The sequence below is a fragment of the Eufriesea mexicana genome, unplaced genomic scaffold, assembly GCF_001483705.2.
Source record: "Eufriesea mexicana isolate 0111107269 unplaced genomic scaffold, ASM148370v2 scaffold10888, whole genome shotgun sequence".
In the NCBI taxonomy this organism is placed as follows: Eukaryota; Metazoa; Arthropoda; class Insecta; order Hymenoptera; family Apidae; genus Eufriesea; species Eufriesea mexicana.
Genome location: NW_016918552.1, coordinates 154,283 through 180,136, shown reverse-complemented (window position 1 = coordinate 180,136; position 25,854 = coordinate 154,283). Strand labels below are relative to the sequence as shown.

The 25,854-nt window shown below is 33.4% G+C and overlaps 1 protein-coding gene across 1 annotated transcript in view; it reads right to left on the bottom strand.

The window, feature by feature from the left end:
- igl (IQ calmodulin-binding domain containing protein igloo) overlaps positions 1-25,242 on the bottom strand; it is a 208,857-nt gene extending 183,615 nt beyond the window's left edge. Inside the window, exon 1 of the mRNA XM_017908466.1 lies at positions 24,578-25,242. Within this exon, the coding sequence (XP_017763955.1) occupies positions 24,578-24,650 (73 nt within the window). The 5' untranslated portion in view covers positions 24,651-25,242. The remainder of the gene's footprint in view (positions 1-24,577) is intronic.
- Between the last annotated feature and the right edge of the window lie 612 nt (positions 25,243-25,854).

Genomic DNA, 25,854 nt, shown 5'->3' with positions numbered 1-25,854 from the left:
CTTATAACTCCCAATCATCTAATAATTGGTACTCTACTAACCCCAGTTCCTCGTCACTGAGTATCCCTATCACAGAAACTGTCAGTTCTTCTTTTCCTCTAGAAGCGATGACAATTGCTTGACAAATGATGGCGACAAATGACAATGACAATTCCCTATAAAGCCTCCAAACTACTTACAGTCTCAAAAGCTACAGGCTAATCCACTTAACTCAAAAGCACTAACCCTGCCTAGGATCCCAGCAGCTGTGTCCTGCCATAATCCGACGAATGTGCGATCAATGACGATGACCACTGAAACAATCACATTTGTACACGTATATACATGAACTCTCAAGTTACCATCTCATCAGATTATCACTTAGAGACTCAGTATCCCTGTTTAGACGACGGTACTGCCTTCGAGCCCACTACCCAGCGAGTCACCCTGTGCAAACGCAACTCTACAGTAGAACCTCAACCATCAAGCTAAAATAATCCGAAAAACGAGCAAGTGACAATTGCTTGACAAGTAATGATAACAAATGACAATGACAATCCCTTGTAAAGCCTCCAAACTACATACAGTGTCAAAAGCTACAGGCTAATCCACTTAACTCAATAGTACTAGCCCTGCCTAAGATCGCAGCAGCTGTGTCCTGCCATAATCCGACGAATATGCGATCAGTGACGACGACCAGTGCAACAATTACATTTGTACACGCACATACATGAAGTCTCAAGTTACCATCTCATCAGATTATCACTTAGAGCCTCAGCATCCCTGTTTAGATGACGGTACTGGCTTCGAGCCCATTACCCAGTAAGGCACCCTGTGCAAACGCAACTCTGCAGTAGAATTTCAACCATCAAGCTAAAATAATCCGAAAAACAGTAAATATAAACACTGTCACGTGACTAAAGATCTTCTGGTAGTATAATAACTTGCTCGACGATTGAAATCTGCCTTTTCCACCAGCTATCACGTCCCCCTGCGTTTATCCTCGTTGCCAGGCAATCACTAGCCTTTCGCGTTCGACAAAACGCGACTGGAATGCAACAAATGAGGTTCACCTGCTGCTGGTATCGAGATTGCGAGTATCAAGATCCTAGCACAATGGCAAAGCGTTAAGCCGTGGCACGAAAGCAGTCTGCATTCCTGGCTGCGTTACCACATGGTCGAAACGAGAGAATCGAATGCTGTTGCTTGTCGTTACGTCGATTAAGCCAATTATCCGAAAGGTCGAATCTGCATGGCCACTAGCACTCGGGCAAAAGCATCGATCGAATGGAGAACCGGTTAATCGATCCTCTGACCTGCATGCTCGCCAGTCAATGCGACTTTCGGTTGAGTCGACTCGTGGGTGTATCTTGTCGATTCCTTTCCAAGAATCTCGTGATATGAAACTTCTCGTGGAAATTCCGCAGAAGCGCTGCATTAGCATAATATGGACATCTAATTGCTCTACTGGTACTGAGATATAGGTCTAATTGGTCAGAGCAGGAAGCTTTGGCACTGAGGAGCTGTTAGCTGTCAAATAATCGCGCTATTTAGATCGTACTGTGGCGGCATCACTCTCAACCTCGCCAATAAATGGATTCCCACTTGAAGGAGGTTTGAGGACTTTCTCGCAAGTCATCGGTAAACCCTCCGTTTCTTATATATAAAATTTCAAAACTACCCAATAGTGTCTAAGTAGTAGGTAGCTAGAGTTACTGACGTGTCCCCTAGCAGGCCCAGGACAAACGCATCCCTTCCTTTTCCTTTCGTCTCTTCCAGTACCACTGTCGCATCGAGGCATACCTGTCGACTAACCAACAGACAACAGTAATCATAGGGGAGGACTACCCCCCCCCCCCAGTGTGACAATGACAGCATATGAAACGATCGATTGATCATTGAAGGATGGGTAAGCTGATCGATTTACTTATTGTACTATAGTTGAATGGCTACATCTACATTACTGTAGTAGATCTGGCGATATATGATCTACTTACTACTGTATTATAGTTGAATGGTTACATCAATGTTACAGTAGTAGATCTGACGATATTTGATCCACTATACTGTACTATAGTTGAATAGCTATATCTATGCTACAGTAGTAGATCTGGCGTTATTTAATCTAGTTACTGTACTATAGTTGAATGGTTGCATCTATGTTACTGTAGTAAAACTGACGATATTTGATCTACTCGCTGTACTATAGTTGAATGCCTACATTTATGTCACAGTAATAGATCTGACTATATTTGATCTACTTACTACTGTATTACAGTTGAATAGTTACATCTATGTTACAGTAGTAGATCTGACAATATTTAATCTAGTTACTGTACTATAGTTGAATGGTTGCATCTATGTTACTGTAGTACATCTGACGGTATTTGATCTACTTACTGTACTATAATTGAATACCTACATCTATTCTATAGTAGTAGATCTGACGGTACTTGATCTACTTCCTACTGTATTATAATTGAATGGTTGCATCTATGTTAGAGTGGTAGATCTGGCGATATTTGATCTAATTACTGTGCTATAGTTGAATGACTATACATACATACAATGCGTGATTAACATAGTTCGTGTCAGGGTTGAGGATTTCTGCTGTTTCTCAGCTACAATGAATCTTTGAGAATTATACCGAGAATGATTCATGTCTAGGTATATACTTACTGAATCTGAACAGTTGGTTTATTTTCATTTCTCGTTTAGTCAGACTCTCTGTGCACTGAAGAGTATTTCTTTTGACCTTTTCAGTGCGAAGAAATACATATATTACATTGTACGAGCAGTATGAGTCATAAGTCTTTAACAACACTGCAATCTGAACAAGTGTCTACCGATTATAATAAACCAAAGTAAAAGTGAAACCAGTGATCGTGCACGTCTCAAGAGAAATAAGAAAACAAAGAATTTATTTCTCAATACAACACCGATAAAATTGACTTAATAGTGAACTTACTAGAAAGAAAGAATCCCTAATTTTTAATCACTCTCCTAACCACACCGAATTTTACCGAAAAATCTCAGGAAACAATAGTCGGTATCTCTCTCACTGTGATATATATACCCTCCCAGCCACGACAGAATAATTTCAAACACTGCCACTCGTCCTGTGCAAACACGCCCTGAAAACAAACGTATCTTAAAACCTGCGGTTCAGACGTTTCAGCCAGTGGCACTCGAGGCACCCTTCTTCAACCCCAGACCGCAGACTAGAGAAGCTTAATGGGATTGTTCCTTTTATTTCGCGAATTATATCTAACTCGCCCTGAAAGCCTTTTCCTGCTTACGTGTTATCGCGAATGTTGGTACCACACACGGACACACGCGTGTCTGCACTGTAATTTCGAATTTCGAAACTATTCTCTGCGCTGATTCACTCGCGAGTGTGTTCAATCGGGATTTCTTATGCGACAGCGATTCACGTGACTGTGATTACACGATTGCGAGGTTCCTGAATGTTTATGTGGAATAATTTTAGAAAGTTTTCGAAGTTTTGGAATCCATTCGAAGTTGGGAATCTAGGAATTTGTTTATGTTGATCGATAAGCATGAAACTGGATGTTGAAATAATTGCTTTTTCAGGAAATTGATGATTTTGTTGAGAAATAGAGGAGATGAATACTTGGAATGTTTATGTTGGATTATGCGAGTTTTTAGAATGCACGTGGAATTTTTGGGATACGTTGTATGAGTGTGTAATGTGAAAAAGGGGATAAAAGGAGGTCAAATTAATAAATTACAACTGAAGAACAGTCATGTGCAATTGTTAGTCGCGAAATTAATTACTTTAATTTTATTTTAATTTAATTTTAATTTTATTTTAATTTTAATTTTATTTAATTTTAATTTCACTTTAACTAGTAATAAATATAGTTTAAATCTAACATCTTTCCATGTCGATCCCAATATTTCTCTGAATTTCTTGCAAAAGAACTGATCGGTTTGCATCGTCACAGATCAATGAATTCACGAGAGAAATTGTGATTATTAACTTCTGAGTTACTTTTGTGCCAAATATCGATTAATTAGTGTAAAACTATATATGCTAAAGTGATTATTAATTTTTTGAGGAATTTAATTAATTTCTTGCAAAAAAATTGAAAAAGGGAATATTGTCTGTCCCTCTCGCATTAAAATAAAGAAAATTTGTACACGAGCAATGAATTCGTTTGAAAAGTAGTTATGGGATAAATAATTTATTGAAAAATATTGACTAACGAATGTAAGACTAGGTATCTAACTGTTTGCTAATTTTTCGATGAAATAACAGTTAATATTTTCCATCGTTTTGCAACCCTGGTGAATTTTCACTAGGGGGAAGATTAGAAGGCCTTGATTCAACGAATCGGTGAATAATTGTTAATTTTAAACACGAGAGGAAATATTAAAACGATTATTAACATTGTCGATAAATGGAAACACTAGATATTTTCCATAATATCGAAGAGAGATGTCGGAGATAAAGGGTTGTTGAGAGATGTCGCAGGATTAGGTATGAAGGGAGAATGAAGGGAGTATTAAGGGATGAGAGAACAAGAGGAACGTAATTCAAGCGCCAAAGAAAGACTCGAGGAGAGAAAAGAGAGCAAGAGTAAGATTTATCTTCTGCCAAGTACGATACGTAAGTACGTGAAGAATTTTGTAAAACGTATTTATAGTTGTAAATCTAAATCAGTATTATATTCACCGAAACATAAATTGTGAATCTTACATTCCTCTTTCTCTTTTATCTCTCTACTTTTCACATTGTATCGTATGCATTACGTATTTATTGCGTTTTCCTTGCATTTTTGCATTCGAGCATTTTCTCATATGCTTGAATTTATTTATATTATAATGTCTTTATATTTTTAATATTCCTTTATATTATATTATATTATATTGTCTTTATATTTTTAATATTTCTTTATATTATATTATATAATATTATAGTGTCTTTATATTTTCAATGTTCCTTTATCTTCGGAATGGAATTTTGCCAAATAAATCCCTACACAGGTCACGAAGTAAGAAGAGAACAAAGAATTACATCGACAGATTCGAATTCTACGTATAAAACAGTCGCAAAATTTCTGTCCAAAATTTCGAGGCTTTCTTTCTATCTCTCTCATGCTCTCATCGCAAAACACGTTAAAAGAATCGGATCCTGTCAAAGTCTGACAGAATTGGACCACTCTATACGAGTAGCCGGAGGACGCAACGAAAACAATTGGTTCTCGCGTTCCTTCAAAATGAAAAACGTCCTTCTGGAAAAAAAAATAAAAAAATGTACGATTTTTACACACGTAGACGAAGTGTCACGATTTTAGGCCTAAAAAATTGCTCCTGGGCTTGGAATAATGAATTTATAAGCGTCGTTGCAATAAACTCCGCGGCTGGCTGGAACAATTTGGCACTTTTCCACTTAGACACCGCCCAGCTTCTCTCAGTGGAATAAATACATTATTTGATGCTACGTGCCGTGTTTTGGCAACGAAAGAAACGAAAGAAGGAAAACTTTGTTTCAGGGGAATACGAGAATAATTGATCCACGAGTGGTTTATCTGTCAGTCGAAATCTATCGTGTTTGTATCAAGCCTTGTGTACGTGTATTTGCGACGTGGAAATACAATGTATTATCGACGAGGCTTTTGGTCGATAGCGAAAGTAATGGTCAGGAACGTTATTTTTCCCTTTTTCCCATTTTTCACCCTTTTTTTAAATTTATTAATTCATTAATGGTTAACCGTATACTAGAAATATAATTATTTTGAATTCTCATTCGTCTTTTTATTTTGCCGGTTAATAGTTTCATTAATTAATGGTAATGCATGTCTAACAGAAAAACGTAGACTTAGAAAAAGGATAGATTAAAATCCGGAAATTTATTTGGAAAATTGGAATTTATTTTGCAATTTATGATTCGTCCTGATAATAAATCTTGATTAATTTTCCACGATGTAATAACAGTGGATATTAAATAATTTTTTTAAATATAGTAATACATATTGAGCATGACTTAAATATTAATTTCGGTGGTACAATTTTTAAAAACAGGTAAAATTTATTTTTGTTATCGAATATATCTATTATTTACTATTTCATTAGTTATAAAACAATACACTTAGTGTAAATTGCACCAAAAATATAATATTGGGATAGTTAAAAGAAAAATTGCAAACAATGTCTTTAATATTCTTCAGAATGATCGATACATTAGTATGATACTTATTGATATTTCTTTTATGTAATTTGAACACGATACGAATTCACAGGAAGGCAATAATCGCTATTTCATAGAAAACACAGAGGAAGATAAAATATGAGTTTTTTCAGATCATAATCAGGATTAAAAGCAGAATAAAACGTTATCAAGTTATGATTAAATTATATGTTTATGTACGACTTATAAATATGCGTTGAGCATTATGAGTTCTTGTGAATTCGATAGAAATATTTCTACCAAAAGTGAAACAATTCTTTTGGAATTATTAACATCTATACATATTACTTTTCATACTAATTTTAATTTATCTAATTTATAACACATTTTATTATTACAAATTAAAACGTATAATTATGACTAGTGTATAAAATTAAAATTTTTCCCATTTAATTTAATAATTTTCTATTATTTTCTAATTCTACTTATTATTTCAATTATTACTTCAAATTTCCTCTGAAACCTGAAATTAACAGTGTCTACTCTCATTTCGTCCATAATAATAAATTCTAAAGCTTACAGGTTCAAAGAAAACATCATTTTATCACATTTGTAATTACATAAAATTTTCGATACTATAATAGTCCGGAAAAATCAGAGAAATTTACTTTCCACGTTGAATCAAGTACTTCGGTGAATAGGGAAAGCAGTAGAAAAGAATCATAAAACAAGTGTGCTCCAGTGGGAGCAGATCGATAATAAAAAACGTGTACGTAAAGGAAGAAATTCCATAGAAAGGATACAACTCGTACATTGCGAGTAACTTCGTATAACTTGGCAAAGTATGTGCACTACAAAAGAACGTTCTACCCATAAATTATATAGTACCAAGGAACACACGTGATACTAAAAAGGTTTTTAAAGAGCGACCTCTCGTAGTCTATTTTTAAACTAAATATTACAACGACCTAGAATTCTTAACTTCCCATTCTTGATTTTAAATTTTAAACGGAATATAAAATTTTTACAAAATTTATATCACCGATTTAAAAAAGGAATTAATTTTACATTAATTTTTACATACCACAACCCTAACAATTAACGATAAAAATTTGCAAAAATAATATACATGATATATGCATAATCTCATTATCGTTTGTAATAAGTACATTATTCTATTACCATACTGTAATGTATTGTCTAGCGCATAAAAATTAAAATAATCGTATATAAAAAAAAATAAAAAAAAAAAAAAAAAGGCCGAAATTCTGTCTTCAGAGAAAACATAAACTATTGAAAAGTTTCAACGTCATATACCATCCTCTATATCAACCATATATGTTTCCTGCACGAAACATCCTTTATAAAACATTTCTCTGATACGTGACGTGTCCTGTATAATAAAAGTGAAAAAAGAGGGAAAAACTTTGCCAAAGTGACACGACACGGTTATTGAGTCTATCAGGAACGTTTCCGCGTAACAAGTTGAATTCGGTGAAAGGACTCGAGGCTAATATACTGCTAGATAAATTCTGCACAAATCACTGCACCGTTGTTATTGCTCGATAAGGAAGTGCGGGGTAGCATTTATCGAAATAACCTTCGAATTTATTGAATATCGGAATATGCACCCGATACACCGTGAACAGGCTCTGCTTCATTTTATGGGATTCTCTTGTCTAAATGCCGCACAGAGTACAGGTACAGTCATGCTAGAAACGACCGACCTCCACGGCTGTACAGCGTAACAGATACAGCGACGTTCTACCGCGTGCTGTACACTTTATTCTCTTACCCCCACTACGCGGCACCTTTCACTTACCGAAGCGAGCTTCGGATAGTTCCGCTACGCCTTTCGGCCAACTTCGGCTCGCTTATCACGCGCTCGATGAAGACCGATCATGGGATAGGAAAATAAATAACCGTTCCACGCTTCTGTTTGCGTTTCCTCGATTCTTTGCTTAGGATCCTTCTCGCAAATGGAAAAGCGTAAAACGACGGTTCCGCGAGGACGAAGGCAACGAACCAGAACAAACACGCGAGAAACTGGATAAAAGTGTCGTTTTTGGTATTCCCTATTTAATATGTATCGCGACGGGTCGATGCATATGAAATGCAGTTCCAAAGGGAACTTTAACCGGAGGCAACTTCATCGAGACATGGTACGTTTAATGGAAATAATTTCCCCGTGGTTCTACGCGATGTTTCCACCATGTTTGTAAAAATAATGGTTCTACTCTTAGCTTTTTCTCTTCGAGATAATTTATTTCTCTGGATAATTACAGTGTTTGGAATTAAAAAATTCTCGAGTTTATTTAGACATAATTTATTATTCGTAAAAATTATGGGTTCTGCAGTTTAAAATTATTCATGTCCTATTTTTATTTTACCTTCTCATTTCTTGGCAATATAATTCCTAACATTCCAGTATAGTCATTCCCAAAATACGTATTCCATTTATTCGTTAACATGTATTTCCTGTTTCTAATTTTTTATTTGCATATACCATTACTGTCCGTAATATATTTGTCAATAAAACTTTTGTTTAATTAATTTACGCGCGATGTATATTTATCTTAATCACAATTTCAAAACATGGTACCTAATAAATGAGTTTGGCATATACGTATCGAGGAAACGGTTACCATTATTTTTCTCTAATCCGAAACACAGCGGTTTTGGCATTTTGCCATTACCTTAAACATGTTTGCTTATCGGACAGGATCCACTTGTCGCAAATAACGAAACTGTTTAAAAATGGATTCTGTTCAATTTTCAGAGGCAACACTGTGGCTGTCTCCATTCATCTGTAAGCTGCTGTATATCGTTCAACTCATACGAAACCCATTTATCTATTTTCTTTACTTTTCCTCTTCGAGTCAAGTGACAAATAGCGAAACGCCAACCCCCTCTTGCCGTTCCTGGTGAATTATTTTCAGTAGTCTCTTAAAACATCGCCGTCGATGCCATATTCTGGCGTTCCTCTCGGTTCATTTTCCGATGAAAAATCGCCAGCCTTGAATTTCAACGATGAACCGTCCTAACATTTACATAACCTCCACCAAATGCTAACTTTATGCTTTCGACAACTTTTGCGGTACTTTCACGAGTTTCGACTGATTTAAAAACGTCACGCGGATATCACGATTATTTATAACAGTTTATAAACAGGTCGCAGTATTTCCGTTGCATCAAAGAGAATTTTATGAAATTCTGTTGATGATGATTTCAACTTCGGAGAGACATTTTATATATAAATTATTACGATGTTTATTTGCGCGAGATGTTGCAGAAAATATTGCAGTTCATATTTGAATAGGATTTTTGACATTTTTGAATCTTCGACTAGCCATAAATTTTTAAGAATTTGGAAATTTGTAAAGTTTCGAGACTTTCGAAGTTTTTGAAATTCGAAAGTTTATAAAGTCTCGAAAATTTTAGAAATTTGTAAAGTCTCGAGAATTTCGGAGCTTTCAAAATTCGGAAATTTATAAAGTTTCAAAAATGTTAGAAGCTCATAAAGTCTCGAGAGTTTTAGAGTTTTCGAAATTCGGAAATTTGTGAAGTCTTGAGAGTTTCGGAGTTTTCAAAATTCGGAAATTTATAAAGTCTCAAAAACTTTAGAAATTTGTAGACTCGAGAGATTCCGAGCTATCAAAATTCGAAAATTTTGGTAGCTCTACATGTTGATTAATTTGTAAATGGAATACTTTGTTTTAAAAATCAAAGTCAGAGTCCTGTAAAATTTCGAACTCTCGAAATTCTCGAAATTTCTAAATTTTCGGAACTCGAAAATTTCAATTCTGTTCATCTCTCGTACACCTATTCTCATGTAGCAACCATCCTATGTTGGAATTTTGTTTTCCTCATAATTGAAAGATTTTTCTAATAGACTGAGAGGTGGGTCTTAAATAATTGGATCTCGAAGGATTTTTGAAAAAGGGTCGAACAATATTTCCCAATTTAATAATCTTCAGTACGATATCAGTGAACGAAAAATATATTTGCAAATATTGACAACAACATTCTCATATATTATTTAAAATCAACTTTAAGCTGCTGAAAATGCCTACAAATAAAATATTTTACCTTGAATCAAATAATAATTCATACTTAAAGACATAAAAATGTGAATTACATTAGAAAATTCGAATTTTAAATAATCGAAATAACTTAAATTTTTAAATAAGCAAAATTAAATATATTTAAAAGTATTATTAGTCTCTTTCTGCACTTAGTAATTTGGAGGTGACCAACATCTAGCTTAGTTTCTTCTTGCGTGTTATACTTGTCATCCGTGATACCCAGACGTTACGCGTTTATGTAATTCGTTTCATACGATGCCGTCATCATGGTCGTACCTCTAGGCTATCTGCAGAGAGCAGCTCATTTTCGCAGAATCAAAGGATTAAGAAATTTGCGAAACCCTCGACGACGGGTGTTATAAACCGAATCTTCGCGTAAAATAGAAATTTCGAAATAAGATGATCACCTACGAATTTAATTTACATATTCATTTATGATATCCTGCATTAATAATAAAGGTATTATCAAAATAAAAAGATATCGTAAATCAAAAATATGAAATAAGCTACCTGTACAATATTTTATACTAATACTGAATATAGGCACTCTACTTATGATGTACTTGTCATAAATTAAAATTCTGCATAGTTTTCGAAATAAAGCGATGACTATTACCATTTTTACAAATTTAATTTACGCGCCTGTACTAATATTGAATATATTATACTTCGCGTGATGAACCTAAACTCCGTGTAAAATGGATGTTTCAGTATAATGCAACGAGTATTAATAAATATGTAGATGCATTTGTATAATGTACCTCGTGTCATGAACGAAAACTTTGCAAACAGTGAAAATTTTATAATAAAGCAATGTCTACTAGGATTTTTACAAATTTAATTTACGTATATGTGTATATATATAATACTCTATATTAATATTTATATTATATCTTATTTATTGTTAATATGTTATTATGTAATAATTATTTATAAATTTTATTGATGAAAAATAAAAATAATATTATAGATAATATACATATATAATATTCTTTGATTTTAATAATAAAATTCAATTTTTGGTAACGATATATTCAATTTTATACGTTCCTGCACTATTTGATACGCACTGTCATTTAGGATTTACTTGTCAGTCTGTCGACAGAGGGAATTACATTGCTAGTCATGTGCTGATTAATGTCTTACTTGCCACTAACGAGAAATTGTAAATACAGTTCTTATATCGAGACAAGTCTAGACTTCGAATGATCGATATTTCATCCTTTATTGCATCCACGGATAATCGTTTTAATCGTTTACTTATCGTATGTTTGAAACGTCGTTTGAAGACCTTCACATGCAATTTATACGTATTTCTGTTTCCTATAAAAAGTCATTACCAGAAAAAGTATGATCGTTCACGCGAATAATGCGATAGTGTAAGTACATTTACTGATAAAAATTAAGAACCGTAGTAATCGTTCGCGAATTTTTGTACATTCTTTATCCCCCGAGGCAAGTTAAAATTAAAATTAAAAACAGGACGAAGAGATAGCATATTGAACCTCGATAAATATTAAATTTTTTTCGAATACTTTGTGTGCAGCTTATTTTTAAATTAAATCAGAATATTAAATTTCAGGAAAATAACGAATTTAGAAATTCCTCAATATAAATCGCATTAAAAAATATTTCAGACTAGAAAATACTAAATACCAAATACCAAATTTTATTTAATACCAAATTCTTATTAATACTAAATACCAAATTCAAGAAATTTTGCCTGAAACAAATTAAACATGCCTAACATCCATACTAGATGAAGAAAAGAAACAGAAAAAGGAAGAAAAGAAGAAGAAGCAAGAAAAATGCATAGTGTATAGTGAAAAATAAATAAATAAAATTTTCTTAAATACGAATGACGAAATTCCCATAATGATTCGAAGGTAATAAATTCAAAAAATAATAATTTAAGAAAAATACAAAAAATCATAATTTATCAAAAAATTCTTCAGTGAAAATTAAAGAACCGAAACTATACATTAAATGGTATCAAAATAAAAGTAAGGTTAGGAATAAAAATACCAGGATAAATTATTCTCGACTTTTACTAAGACATATAATGATCTATGATTACAATTTGCAAGGATCAATTTACTCTGCATTTGAATACACGTAACAGGTAAGCAGTTCTACTATTAATAGCGACTTCTCGTTTCTCCACGTGCAAATCCTCCACGAGTATATGGATCTCTAATTTTTCTCGAGGGCACATGAAAAACGCGTGATCCACGCGAGATACTACCCTTAAAGGATCGAAGGACGTTCTAGTAGAAAATGATCCAGAGGACATGGCAGGGTTCGTACCTTGATCACCTTATCTACGTTCCATCCCTAATTGCATGGCACTGAAAGTAACACGTTCCCAGCACCCTTTCCCGCGATACTTAACGATCGAATCGTAATTACACCCCAATTATTCATTAAGACGTACAACCAACGAGATTAAACTTTCCAACAGCGAGATGCATGTTAGGCAAGAACACGTGGTTGATATTCGATGAGACTGAGAGGACTGTAGCGACCAACGTTCTTAAAAAGAATGGATTCCTACTTAAAGGAGGTTTGCAAGTCCTCTATAAAACCCCTCCGTATCTTTATTAATGTGGGATTGGAACAAGTACGGCCCTGAAAGAACGTCAAGAGTGTCTGGGCTTAAAACGAAAGGATATATTAGAATAAAACGTCTCTTTTTCCTTATATTTGCTAATAAAAAATATCCCTATATAAATATAATATCCACTACTAACATATGTGTCGGTACCCCTGAAGAGGTTAAAGGCTGTGTGCCATAAATCCCGGATAAGAAATCGCGTCCATCGCGATCACTGTTTGACACTGTTTAGGCAAAGATCTAGAATCGATGATTTCAAGCTTCGACTAGATCAGTTCGATCCTCCTTGACGGAGGAGACATCGAAACATGTTTGCCGGGAAAATGTGGTTACTCACGAGTCAGTGAACCCCGCGTTCCCTCAGACGTGGAAAAACGCCCCTGGCAACAGGAGAGAATATTATCAGAGGGAAGAAAATTGTTTCGCCTTGCATTCGTTGCTCGTAACCGACGACGAACCACGGGGTAACCCGATTTCCCATCTTGAGGCTCAGCAACGCTTTACTTACCCCGGGCTTCGCGCTTTCCTGAGCTTCAACCCCTAGCTAGCTGATAGGGTGAACCTCACCGTGTTTCAATATTTCGAACGGAAGATTCGATGATTTCGGCGAATCTTGGTGAAAATTTCGGCGAAAGCAACGTTCACAGAATGCTGCATTTTTCCTGGTAATTTCATTGTTCTTTCGCAAGTGTTAATATCTTGCAGACGTGTGTGAACGTTAATGTGAGTGTGAGTGAGGTTGAATGAGTGAAACTTATTTGTTTTATAATTCTGCAATGTATGATATATATAATGTGATATAATATATACATAATAGTATATTAATATAATATATATATTATATTATTATATTATATTATATTATATTATGTTATGTTATGTTATGTTATGTTATTATATATATATATACACACATACTCTTTAACCCTTTTACTACGAAAGACATATATATACGTCCTCACAAGTCTATCACTATATACAAAAGACGTATACATACGTCCTCACAAATTTATCAATATATACGAAAGACGTATATATACGTCCTCACAAGTCTATCATTATAATGTAAGTGAGTGAGAGGAGAAACTTCTGGAAAGAGTACAGCGTTTTTATTGTTTCAAATAGTTTATTATTTAAATAGTTTAACTGAAATATAATTTATGAGTTACTCGTTTAAAAACTCTCGTATATTATTGTTCATTCTATCCACGGTTGCTTTTGGTTGTTGTCAGTGTGAGAAAATGATCAAATCAGTGAGAAAAATGTAAGAAATATTCGTTGATCTCACAATTAGATAGCTAACGTTATTATAGTATTTTAGGATGATAATTGCTAATGAAAAGATGCAAAGTGACTGTCAATGTTAGTAATTTTTCAAGAGGGAAAGAAAATACTCTATAGAACCGGTGAATCTTTCTTCTATCATAATTCAGCAAGTACGTCATTTTTCATAATACCGACTCCGTGCGATGATGCAAATTTATATGACTCATTTTCCAAGTACTAAGAGTTCTAAGTACTGGAATGCGTTGTCGCATAAAAATTCGAAAATAACTGACGAGTGCCTTTGTGTTAGCGCCTGACACTTTAATTAAGTTTTTTTTAAATAAAAATAAATCACTTTACTATAATGATATTTAAATCTCGAAATTTTTATCCATGATAAAATATAAATGTAGATTCGAAAATATGTTGGAATACTTTTGGAACTTAAATTTTATTTTGCTACTAAATATTATGTCGATGGAGAAATTGTTTAATATCGCGTATTACCGTTCATAAAATTTTTAAAAATGTTTAAATTTGATAATTAAAAAGACACGAATACATCGGAACCTGACATTTTTATTTCTCAACAAAATTCGTATCTAATTAGTGCTTGATTGATACAATAATCTTCTCATCGATACGAATACCATAGATTTTCACAAAAATTTTTGATAATTCGTTTGGAAAAGCATCGAACAGAGGAAGCTACGAAAATTTTGATCGAGGAATATAATTAGACTTCTGAGATGAAACAGATTAAATCGTTATATGTGTGTGTATGTGTGTGTGTGTGTATGTGTTTCGTTACGATGTGAACGCAGTCTACCGTCAGATTATCTTCGAATTATATCAGAAGGAAATGTATTTAACGTGACGCGAATGTCGATGATGGATTAATTCTATCTTGCCATAACTTGATTGATACACATGGATGGAAATTATTGAGTTATCTTATGATCGGATGGCCGTGTAATTTAGTATTCGCTCGGCTGACTATTTTAACGTTCTGGGTCTACATTGCCATAACTTCGTAACCAGCATCATCCAAGACGTTTCAATTTTTGGTAATCCCGCTGAAATTACCAAAATTTTTCATGATTTCATACATTTCATATTAAGAAAATATCAATTTTCGGATTATTTTATTTATCTGAAATTTTAACCCTTTGCACTCGAGAGGTGACTCTCAGTCACCATTTAATCAGATTCTAAAGATCAACGTTAATTAATATATCAAATTTTAAATTACATAACGATGTGTGGAATGTCGAAGAAAAATAATTCTATGTCTTAATTTGCATATGATTTCTCATTTACCATTTTAAAAATATCGTCGACTCTATGACACAAAGTCTTCGAATTACTATTTTTCTCTAACGAAAAAGTCGTCAAGTGCAAAGAGTTAATCTTTGATCTTGGCTAACTTTTCTTGAAACTGTTAAAAGACTCGATATTTTTGACGATATATTGTGGAAATATCACGAGTTCAATTATCCTCGTTATTTAATTTATTGTAGTTAATCAGATGAGCAATTTTAAACTTTTGTTTAAAAATTCTGCAATCTATACTAATTTATCACGATTTGTTTTACATATAATCGAAATTTTGATACCTAACTCATACATGTAATTAGTAGTGGAAATTACCAAAACCATTCAGATTAACGGGCTTCGAATTACTTTACTTCTGTAATTACTGAATATGCAGCTATTTTCAGTAAAATTAATCATCGAAACGTTACCAAATTAGGGATATAATTAAAATATGAAGCTACACCATTATGTCCATGTATAAGTATTTTTGTATATAAGTATCAATGATGATATGCAATACAATTTTTGTAATTTGTTTATGTAATTTCCTTTCTTTCAATAATTTTATTATTTTGTGGGAGGGTCATGTCAAGACTATAATTCCATGTATATAGTAAGTACAGTTAGAAGAATAAATATTCTTGATAAAAATTTAAACTATAGTGATGAAATTCTTCATTGATTCTAAACAAATTCCAAACAAATTTTATTGCATTGTCTCTTGCTCCTGTATATATTTACCTAATTTATAAGTTAATTTTATGTAATACTCCATTATCTCACATCACTGCTGTGGATATTAGTTAATTAAAATTCTTCACATAACGTTACCAAATTATTATTTATTATAATTATTATATATAATTAAATTGTAACTACTAATATAACTACGTTAGTTACTACATCCTTTATTACTTTTATTAACCATTTATTTATAATTATTTATAATTTGTTCCACATCGATTTCAACGAACACAACAGAAGACAATAGAACAATTGCAAAATAACAATACGAATAAAGTGTCCAATAAATGCAACCATTCGTGTGTCCTTTTATTTATTTTTTTCATATTTTTAACGATTATTAACCCTTTGCATTCGGCAGATTTCGGCAAAGCAAATTTAGTGCTTCGCAATTACTTTTCTGTACAGGATTTAAAGTCAATATATGGATATTAAAATGCACAGAATTTTTTGAAACTGATTTGTGTTTAATAATACTTATAATGCGTAAATATACAAAATTTCTCTAATTTTCTATAGTTTTCTGCATTTTTCGACTTGCGAATGTCCCCGCTGTGGGGGCATCGACCGCAAAGGCTTAATATTTAATAATATTAATTTTATTAATTATATTTATATTGTATTACCGAATAATTAATATTAATGATATGTATTATTATTTGCGAGAATTCCGTGCGTGACACGAGACGGGATCTCGTTGGGAAGAAAAATCAGAAGAAATAGAAAATGAGTACGCAATGCAGCGTACACGTTCACTGCACAAAACAACCTGATCATCCGTCCTCTACTTCCTGTCGATTGCCTTGATATTACCGAAGCGTGCACATTATCGCGATGGCTGATCTAACGATGCGAGCACACCGCGTATTTTTCTACGTTACCGTGAAACTTACCACCTTTTTTTACCATCCAACAAACTTTCCGCTTGAATCAAGTTTAGTGTTATAATATAATAGCGAAATACGCGCACGCATGGACCGGTGTGAATGCAATTCTGCCAACCGAAGATTTAATGTTTGTGCGCGACTGGATTTGTTTCAACGCGGAGATTAAGCGCGTGTTATTCTAACGGAGTCGCTGTTATCACGGTCTCTGGTGACCGTTATTTTCAAATTTGATAGTGCGACTATCGAATGAGTCAAAGTGATTTGCATCGCATATTTTCTTCCTCTTTTTGATGGAATTTTATTAAATTTTAGTCACACTTGGTTGAAATTTTAATACAATTTTTCGGAAATTTGATAAACTTTGATGAAATTTTTCTGAAACTTTGGTGAAAATTTTGTGAAACTGGTGAAGATTTGCTAAAATTTTGGTCATACCTAATTAGAACTTTAGTGAAACTTTTCTGAAATTTTGCTAAACTTTTGTGAAATTTTGGTAAAACTTTGGTGAAAATTTGGTAAAATTTTTGTGACACTTGAAACTTTGGTGAAATTTTTCTGAAATTTTGCTAAACTTTGTTGAAGTTTTCCTGAAACTTTGATGAAAATTTGGTAAAACTTTAATTACACTCAGTTAGGATTTTGGTGAAGTTTAGCTGAATATTTGGTGCAATCTTGGTGAAATTGTATTAAAATATTAATGACAATGGAACTTTGGCGAAATTTTTCTAAAATTTTTGTGAACTTTAACTGAAATTTGCCTACAATTTTACTGAGATGTTGTTGGAATTTTGATCAAATTTGCTGGAAATGTGTATCAACATTTATCTATTTCATTTAATCAAACAAAAAAGGTAATTATATACCACTTCATTTTATAATTTTAATATCTAAATAAATACCGAGAAACTTAATTTTTTTACTTCGACGAGTAAACAAATATCCCCGATCCTAACACACAAATAATTATCTGCAAGAAGTATAAACTACTACGAAATTTCGTGATGCAAAAATAAGATCTCTCTCCGTACAAACCACGACTTTGCATTTCTCCCAAATTACCAAAAATGACCAAAAACTAAAAATATTCACGAAATAACCATTCCTCCTCTGCTCCACAAATTCGACAAAATTTACAGAATTTCCTTCTTTCGCAGAAATTATTAATAGTACTCGATGCGATCGATCACATGCAAATGAGCAAATAGATAATATCGCACTAGCGGAAATCTCTCGTATTCTAGAATATCTATTTGAAAAAGGTCTGATGGAAAACGAAAACTACTCATCTCGAATAAAATTGCCATTCATGTATGCACGATGCTGCTTCACTTTTGCAAAGAGGTAGAGGGTTTCACAGACCCATAATTTTAACTGTAATACCTGCTTCCTCCCATAGGATGCTACAACAAGCACACTTGTTATAAACAAATCTCTGTATTACACTACTGTATTTCTACGTCTGATAATATTTTGCAAATTATTGACTATTGAAATCTATTGAAAAATGTACCTCTGCAGATTTCGACATAAAAATTTAAGCTAAAGACTAAAAATAAATTGCACAATAAGAAAATATTTTACGAATTTAAATTTTAATAAAAATTTAATAAAAATAAAAATAAATTCTAATCAAAATTTAATGAATTTTGTTAAAGCTTCCTTTATTTCCCTTTTTTATTTCGGAAATATAAATTTTGTTAGTGGTAAAAAATACTATTACATTTTATAGGAATATTTTACATATTCTCCTTGGGACTGAATTTTATGAGAAATAATTGTTTCAGATAATTGGAAAATTTATATATATATATATAATTTTGCTGCAATTCTATGATCCCACAAAATTGCAGAATTTTTAAAATCAAATGTAAATGTGACGCAATAAGGTTATTAGCTTAGGTACGATTAATTTTTTAATTTTTTAAATTTTAATTTTGAATTTATTATTTTAAAAAAGAAATTTTGCTTAGCCTTCGTCAGCATTGTCGTGAAACTCGCTATCTATATTTTATGAAACGTATGCACAAACTTTGTACGATAAAAAAGGAAGCACGTATGGTTATACTGATAGTACGAAATACTCTGAAATCTATAGGTTATATCTTGCACAATGGAGCAATTTCGATGGAAGCTCTCGACGGAAAATATCTACATCCGATTGCAAGTGGAAAATCTGAAGATTTTAAATTTCGCGTATGTCGAAGTGAAATTTCAATTTCGATAAACCCAGGGAATTCCATCGGAGTCGAATAAAATTCAGCAGAAAAATATTAACGAATATAAAATAAAATCACACGAAAATAAGAGAATTCTAGAACCAAACTAGTGTCGAAAAAAATAAAAAATTGGATAAAAAGTCAATTTTAAAATTGAACTCGACGAACTTCGATACCGATAAAATTTACCCCAAAAATGGTCAAAAGTGAAATACCACGTACATAACAATAAAATACTATAAAAAATAAAACGCAAACAAAATGGGAATTGAATAAAGAAAGAATAATAAAATATAACAAATAACTTTTCGTCAAATGAAATTACACAGAAGCCCAAAGAATTCCAACCCCAATAAAATTTTCCCTAGAAATGGTCACAGATGAAATACCATAACACGAAAAATAAAACATGCGCATGAAAAAATCAATATGAAACTAAAAAATAAGGCGAAAATATAAAAAATTAGATTTCATCAAACAAAATTACACAGAAACCCAAAGAATTCCAACTGCACTAAAATTTCCCCTAGAAATGGTCAAAGACGAAATATCATTGAACGACAAATAAAATAATCGGAAGAAAAAATCAGTATTGAACCAAAAAATAAGGCAAAAGTATAAAAAATTATATTTCATCAAATAAAATTACACAGAAGACCAAAGAATTCCAATTGCGATAAAATGAAACGAAATACCAGATGCGTAACAAAAGTGTCGTAAATCGAACCCGGTAAACGAAATATAAAGCACACCTAAAACAAAATAAAGGAAATCGTGAACTCTAGAACCTAAAAGAAAAACCCGTAAAGGAGGAAAAAATATTTCCTATGATAGAGAAAAAGGAGCGAAGAAACATGAATGGTGTCGATCGTGCTACTCATAAATATCCTAAGCGTATGAACAGATTTCGTGCTCGAGTACCCAAACGAAATGTATGGGGCGTCGTTACGGCCCCGGCCGTGTCGGGAATTTTCATTTCATTCAACCGGGAACATCCTCTTTTCTCGTTACCTCCCTTCCCGGTGGCACGCAACATCGAGCTGCCTCTAATAGAGCTCTTAAGCCTCGAAAACTGACTTTATCGATAGGAACACGGCGCGGGTGAGGCCTGACGCGATGCACAGATAAGGCGCGAAGGAAAAGGAGAAGGAAAAGAAGTAGGAAAAGCAGAAGGCCGGGTGTTCCGCTGATTCTAGATCGTAATTCGAGAGATCTATCGGCCTTCGTTTCACAACGCGATTCGTAACTCGAGGTTTCAACCTGCTCGTCGGCCCGATGCATTTGCGTGAGAATCTTCGTTCCCTCGATTAGCAGGGATTCAAAGAGAATCCTGTTTTCTATGAGAACCGAGCAGATTGGACGGTGTCTAATTGCCGGGAGATGTGGGTTAAGAGATTGGTTATTTTTGCAGTGGAAAGATATCCGGGGATTTTCTTCAGCTTGTTGAAAAATATTTCCGTATCCTTTCTGCGGACGTAGTGTTTTATTTGTTGGCAAAGTTTGGTGAAGATGGTGGATGATGAATTGGTAATTAAGTAATAAGTGAGGATGGATTCAAAATTGGAGGCTCTTGCAGTGGAAAAATGTTCAGAGCTTTTTTACATATATTATATAACAATATTGTTTCTATGGATATATCTTTTTATCTAATATGAAAGTTTAATGGAGATGGTGGATGATGAATTAGTAGTTAAGTAGGAAATGAGTATGGATTAAAAATTTAAAAACTCTTGCAATGGAAAAAAGTACAAAGCTTTTTTACATATTTTATACAAGAAGATATACATACATATATTGTTACAATGGATTATTTTTTTATTTAATGAAAAAAATTAATGAAGATAATGGGTGATAAATTGTTAATTAAGTAGTGAGTATGAATTAAAAAATTGGAAACTCTTGCAATGAAAAAATGTACAGAGCTTTTTTACATATATTATATAAGAACATATATATACATATATTGTTACTATGGATGTATTTTTTTATTTAATGAACAAAATTAATGAAGATAATAGATGATGAATTAGTAATTAATTGGTAAGTGAATATGGGTTAAAAAATTGGAATAGAAAAATATTTTGGGGAAAAATATTTGGGTACTCCAATTGATATATTTTTTTTATTTGATTGGAAAATTTAATGAAGATTATGGTTGATGAATTGGCAGTTAGATAATGAATGATAAATAGTTAATTAGTCAGTAAATGCAAGTTAAAAGATACAACATTTTCTTAGACAAAACTATATAAGCTCCCTTTTCTTATTTTATGAATATAATTTTATATTTGATAGAAAAATGTAATGAGGATAATATATGATGAATTAATAGTTAATCGGTAAATTGTTATAGACTTAATTAAATAATATCCTGATAGCTATTACCTTCTAAACCCATATATCTTAACAATATTTTTCTTCAGCATCCGATATTCGCATTGCATGATCAAATGTTACATATTACATATAACGTGACCTTACATATATATATATAAAGTGACTTTCATACCTTGATTAAAAATCAGGATAACAAAGAACTAATTAGAATATCATATGCTAGTGACTTTCATTCCTTGATAAAAACACTAATTGCTATATCATATGCTACCAATACCAAGCAACATTTATTTAAAACACCTTATCATATAATAAACGCTTTAACTTTAAATTAATTAACACTAGAACCACCAATTTATAATGTATACCTAAATATAATGTACCAATCATGTTAATTAAAGTGATACAATTAAAATACACGAACATACGTAATTAGTAATTACGATTTTATTCGAAAAAAAATCAACATTAACTACGCGGTCGCGTATTTTCAGCAATTACAAAAATAAATAAAAAGAAGTTCCAATTTTAAAATTCCAAATATCAAAATAAGAATCATAATTAGGATTGAATTTAAGAATTTTAATTTCTAAAACAAATGATTTCGACTACTTTGATAGCTCCAGTGTTAATTTCGAGTGACAAAGTTATGTGGAAAAATTATATTTCTTTTATCATAGTATATGTATCATATTTTATGATATTTTATATTTTATATTTTATATTTTGAGCAAGTCTATTTTATACCAATACACGCGTATTCTATTTTAATTCCTGTATGACTATTTGCCAATTTCCGAACGAAAATTTAAACGAAACAGGATGAGCAGGAAGTGGAGATGCCATTCGAGTGAGATACCGGTTATTTAAATATTTCAATTTAATTCCATTTTAATTCTCACTTACACGTGCACGTGACACGTAGAAGAGTATACGCGAATAATAATTAAATATCGATTCAAGTAATTAACGCTTATATTTACCAATGTTTTAATTAATAACGTTTAAGGTTGAAAATCATGCTCAACAGAATGCTGAAAAGCGATCCTTCGAGGGAAGAATGTTCTTCTGTAACGAGGTTCACGATGCAACTATTTACCACAAAACGCGAGTTGATTAATCAATTAAAAGGTTAAGCGAACATTGTGCTACTGAGATGTTTAAAGTTCCTCTGAGTCATCGATGCTGTTGACGTTGCGAAACGAGAGATACATCGGGGTAATTAAAAAGAAAGGAAAAACAGCCAAACTATTAAAAATCTTGTGCAAACATATTACGTAATGCTTCCAATCGACGAGGAAAGGAATTTTACTTGGACCAATAAGAAGAAAATGAACACGCCATCGTGAAATTACGAAGGATAGAGATCTACAAATTTTTTAAATTATTTCCGTAAAGTTAATGGTAAAAATAATGAAAATATTTTTGAAACATGAAGTATATTTACAAAAAAAATTAATGCAATGAGTAATTTAATTAATACGAATAAATATTGAATTAATGGAATAATTATGAAATTATTATACGATGAAAGAATTAGGTTTATGCAGTTGGTATAACGCAGTACTCTAATTTCTGAATTTTAGGATGGGACAATTTTAATTGAACGAGTTAAAAATTTCCGTTTTTAGTGATAATAACTAATTTCCCTTTTTACGGATTAAAAGTATTTAATTTGAATTATTTACTATTATTTTTCAACGTGTGATATTATTCATCCCATCATAATCTAAATTATTCATATAAAACAGAATTTAGAGTGTACCTTAATATTTATTTTTTAATATTATTTAATTTTTCAATTATTGTCCATATAATTATGGCCAATAATAATTACTTTAATTTTAATTAATTTTAATTAATTTTCCTTAATTACACAAATTTCTCTCTGCACGTTTTGAAAAATACTTTCGGCCGATAAATTCTCCGGGCGAATAACAGAGCGAAGAATACCGTTAAAATATATTTCACCCGACTGTGGGATTAAAAAAGTTCTTAATTGCAAGCTTCGTTAGCCAGGACCCATAGCATGGGCGACCGAATGCTTGAATTGCTCTCCTGAGAATTTTAGACCGTTCCGAATGCCTTCGCGAGTCCAGATCGATTTCATTACGATTTCGTTACTCGCCAAATTCCACGAGTTCCGCGTTCTTTCGCGACGAGAGTCGCGACAACCATGGTTACTCGAGGGTTAAACAACATGGAACCGCAACGAAGGACTGTCAGCGCCGAGAAGAGCCCGTAATTCTACGCATCGTTCTTGGAAGACAAAAACAATACAGCCTCCACGCACTTCCTATTGCTCGGTAGCTTCCGTCCCTCTACACGCGTCGAACGAAAACATTCTTGACCTTCAACGGCGAAGCAATATTCAGAGTCTGCACTTTTATCCACAGCGATCTCGTGAAACTAAATATGACGCAATAGAGACGACAACGAAGAATATTCTAGAACGGAGATTGAATTTGTCCCGTAGAAAATGATAATTAACATCTTTTGTATTTTGAAAGTAATTTGAACGTCGAGTAATAACTGATTTGCCTTTAAGGTTGTATTAGAGCTTCTTAGTATCGGGCATAATACGTCTCGTACATATTTGAACATATTAGATTTATTAATACGACAGAAATTAAATATTGACTTTCTTCTGTAGTAAAAGCTATTGAAGAATTTTTAAATGGCAAATGTCCATGGGCCTCGATTTATTTCGATTCTCTCGCGACCGTTGTAACGTATGTTTAAGCGACCGAATGTTTTTCGCATGGAACTGCATTTCGCGTTAGGATTATCTTAAACTATTCCTCTCTTGTCTCGCAGCATAGTATGGCATATTTCGTTATCAGCCGGTTTAGAAATTAACCTTCGAACGATATTTCGCTATGATCATGCATTTTCTCTTATACGTCACTGTTAACGTGCACGTTTGTCTTGTGTCACGTTCTAGGAAACGTAAAATGAAATAAGAGTACATTACTCACCGCCGTTCTTGCCGTCCTCCTTCGCTTCATCCCCTACCGGCTGGACACTCTCCTTGCTCGTGTTGCACCCCATTTTCACTCGTCTGTTTCTTCCTCTCTTCCTTTTCTATATCTCTTCTCTATCCTCGAATCGCAAACGCCCACCGTTACTCGCGACACTCGCCGTGTAATTCGCGATTACGATCGACTAAGTGCTTTTCTCGTTAACATCGAGTCGTGAAATAAAGGACCAAGATTACGAGGAGGCTCGTGTGCGCTAGGAAATACTACCGATACCTCGACAAGGACGAAATGGTTAGTATGAAAGATCACAGTACGGTATTTTCGGCGTTTCCAAAAATCTCGTTTTTCTTCTCGTGGCCCGGAGGTGAACGACACGCCGTGGTACCGGCTTATTCGTAGCGATTCGTTGGGACGAAAATACAATGATTCTGTGTAGTTGGTCAAACTGGACGTATCGTAAATTCGACGGGTTACGCAGTCTTTCCGGTCGTGAGTTTTGCCGGTTAAGAAAAATATATATGTATATATATATATATATAAATGTATATATATATATATCTATATGTATATTAAAACACTGTACAAAAGCTACTGCCGGCAAACACTAAACGCTAACCTACGAATATACCACGAACACAACTCCCGTCGGCGTCGCGAGGCGTACTGACACTGCCGACGACCCTGCCCTTGCGTCGCGACTACGCGAGTCGATATATATTCCTTTGTGGCTCTGTGTGCGTAAACATACATGGTTGCGTGCGCGCGAAACCAATAGGCACGTCTACGACGAATCGTGCACAAACTCAGTTTTAAACGAATGCATACGAATCGAAAGCCGCTGCTATGGCTGTTAACGATTTTATATTTTCAAATTCTCGCGAGGAATACATCGGGCTCGCACGATGTGCTTATCGTTGATTAACTAAGTGCCACTCCCAATTCTTGTGTACCATCCAAAAAGATAGTACTTTTGCGAGGTGGTTCAATCGATTTCATAAACGGATACTTCGTTGGTCGCTTTGTTGCACTGAACCAACGAGACCGTTCGCAGACAGGCGCCAACGGCTCCCGAGTTCTTCCTGTTTTCTGGAACGAATATCGATTTTGCAGTTTTGATAATCCTTCGCGATTCATTGCCGTTGATGATTCATATTTCACGGACGCGACTTGCACATTTGTTTGCGTTTCATAGTCGCGTGACTCGTGCTGAGAACGGTACTGACAAATAGCTGTCGGTACTTTTAATGTTACTCTGGCATGCACGACTCTTCCGA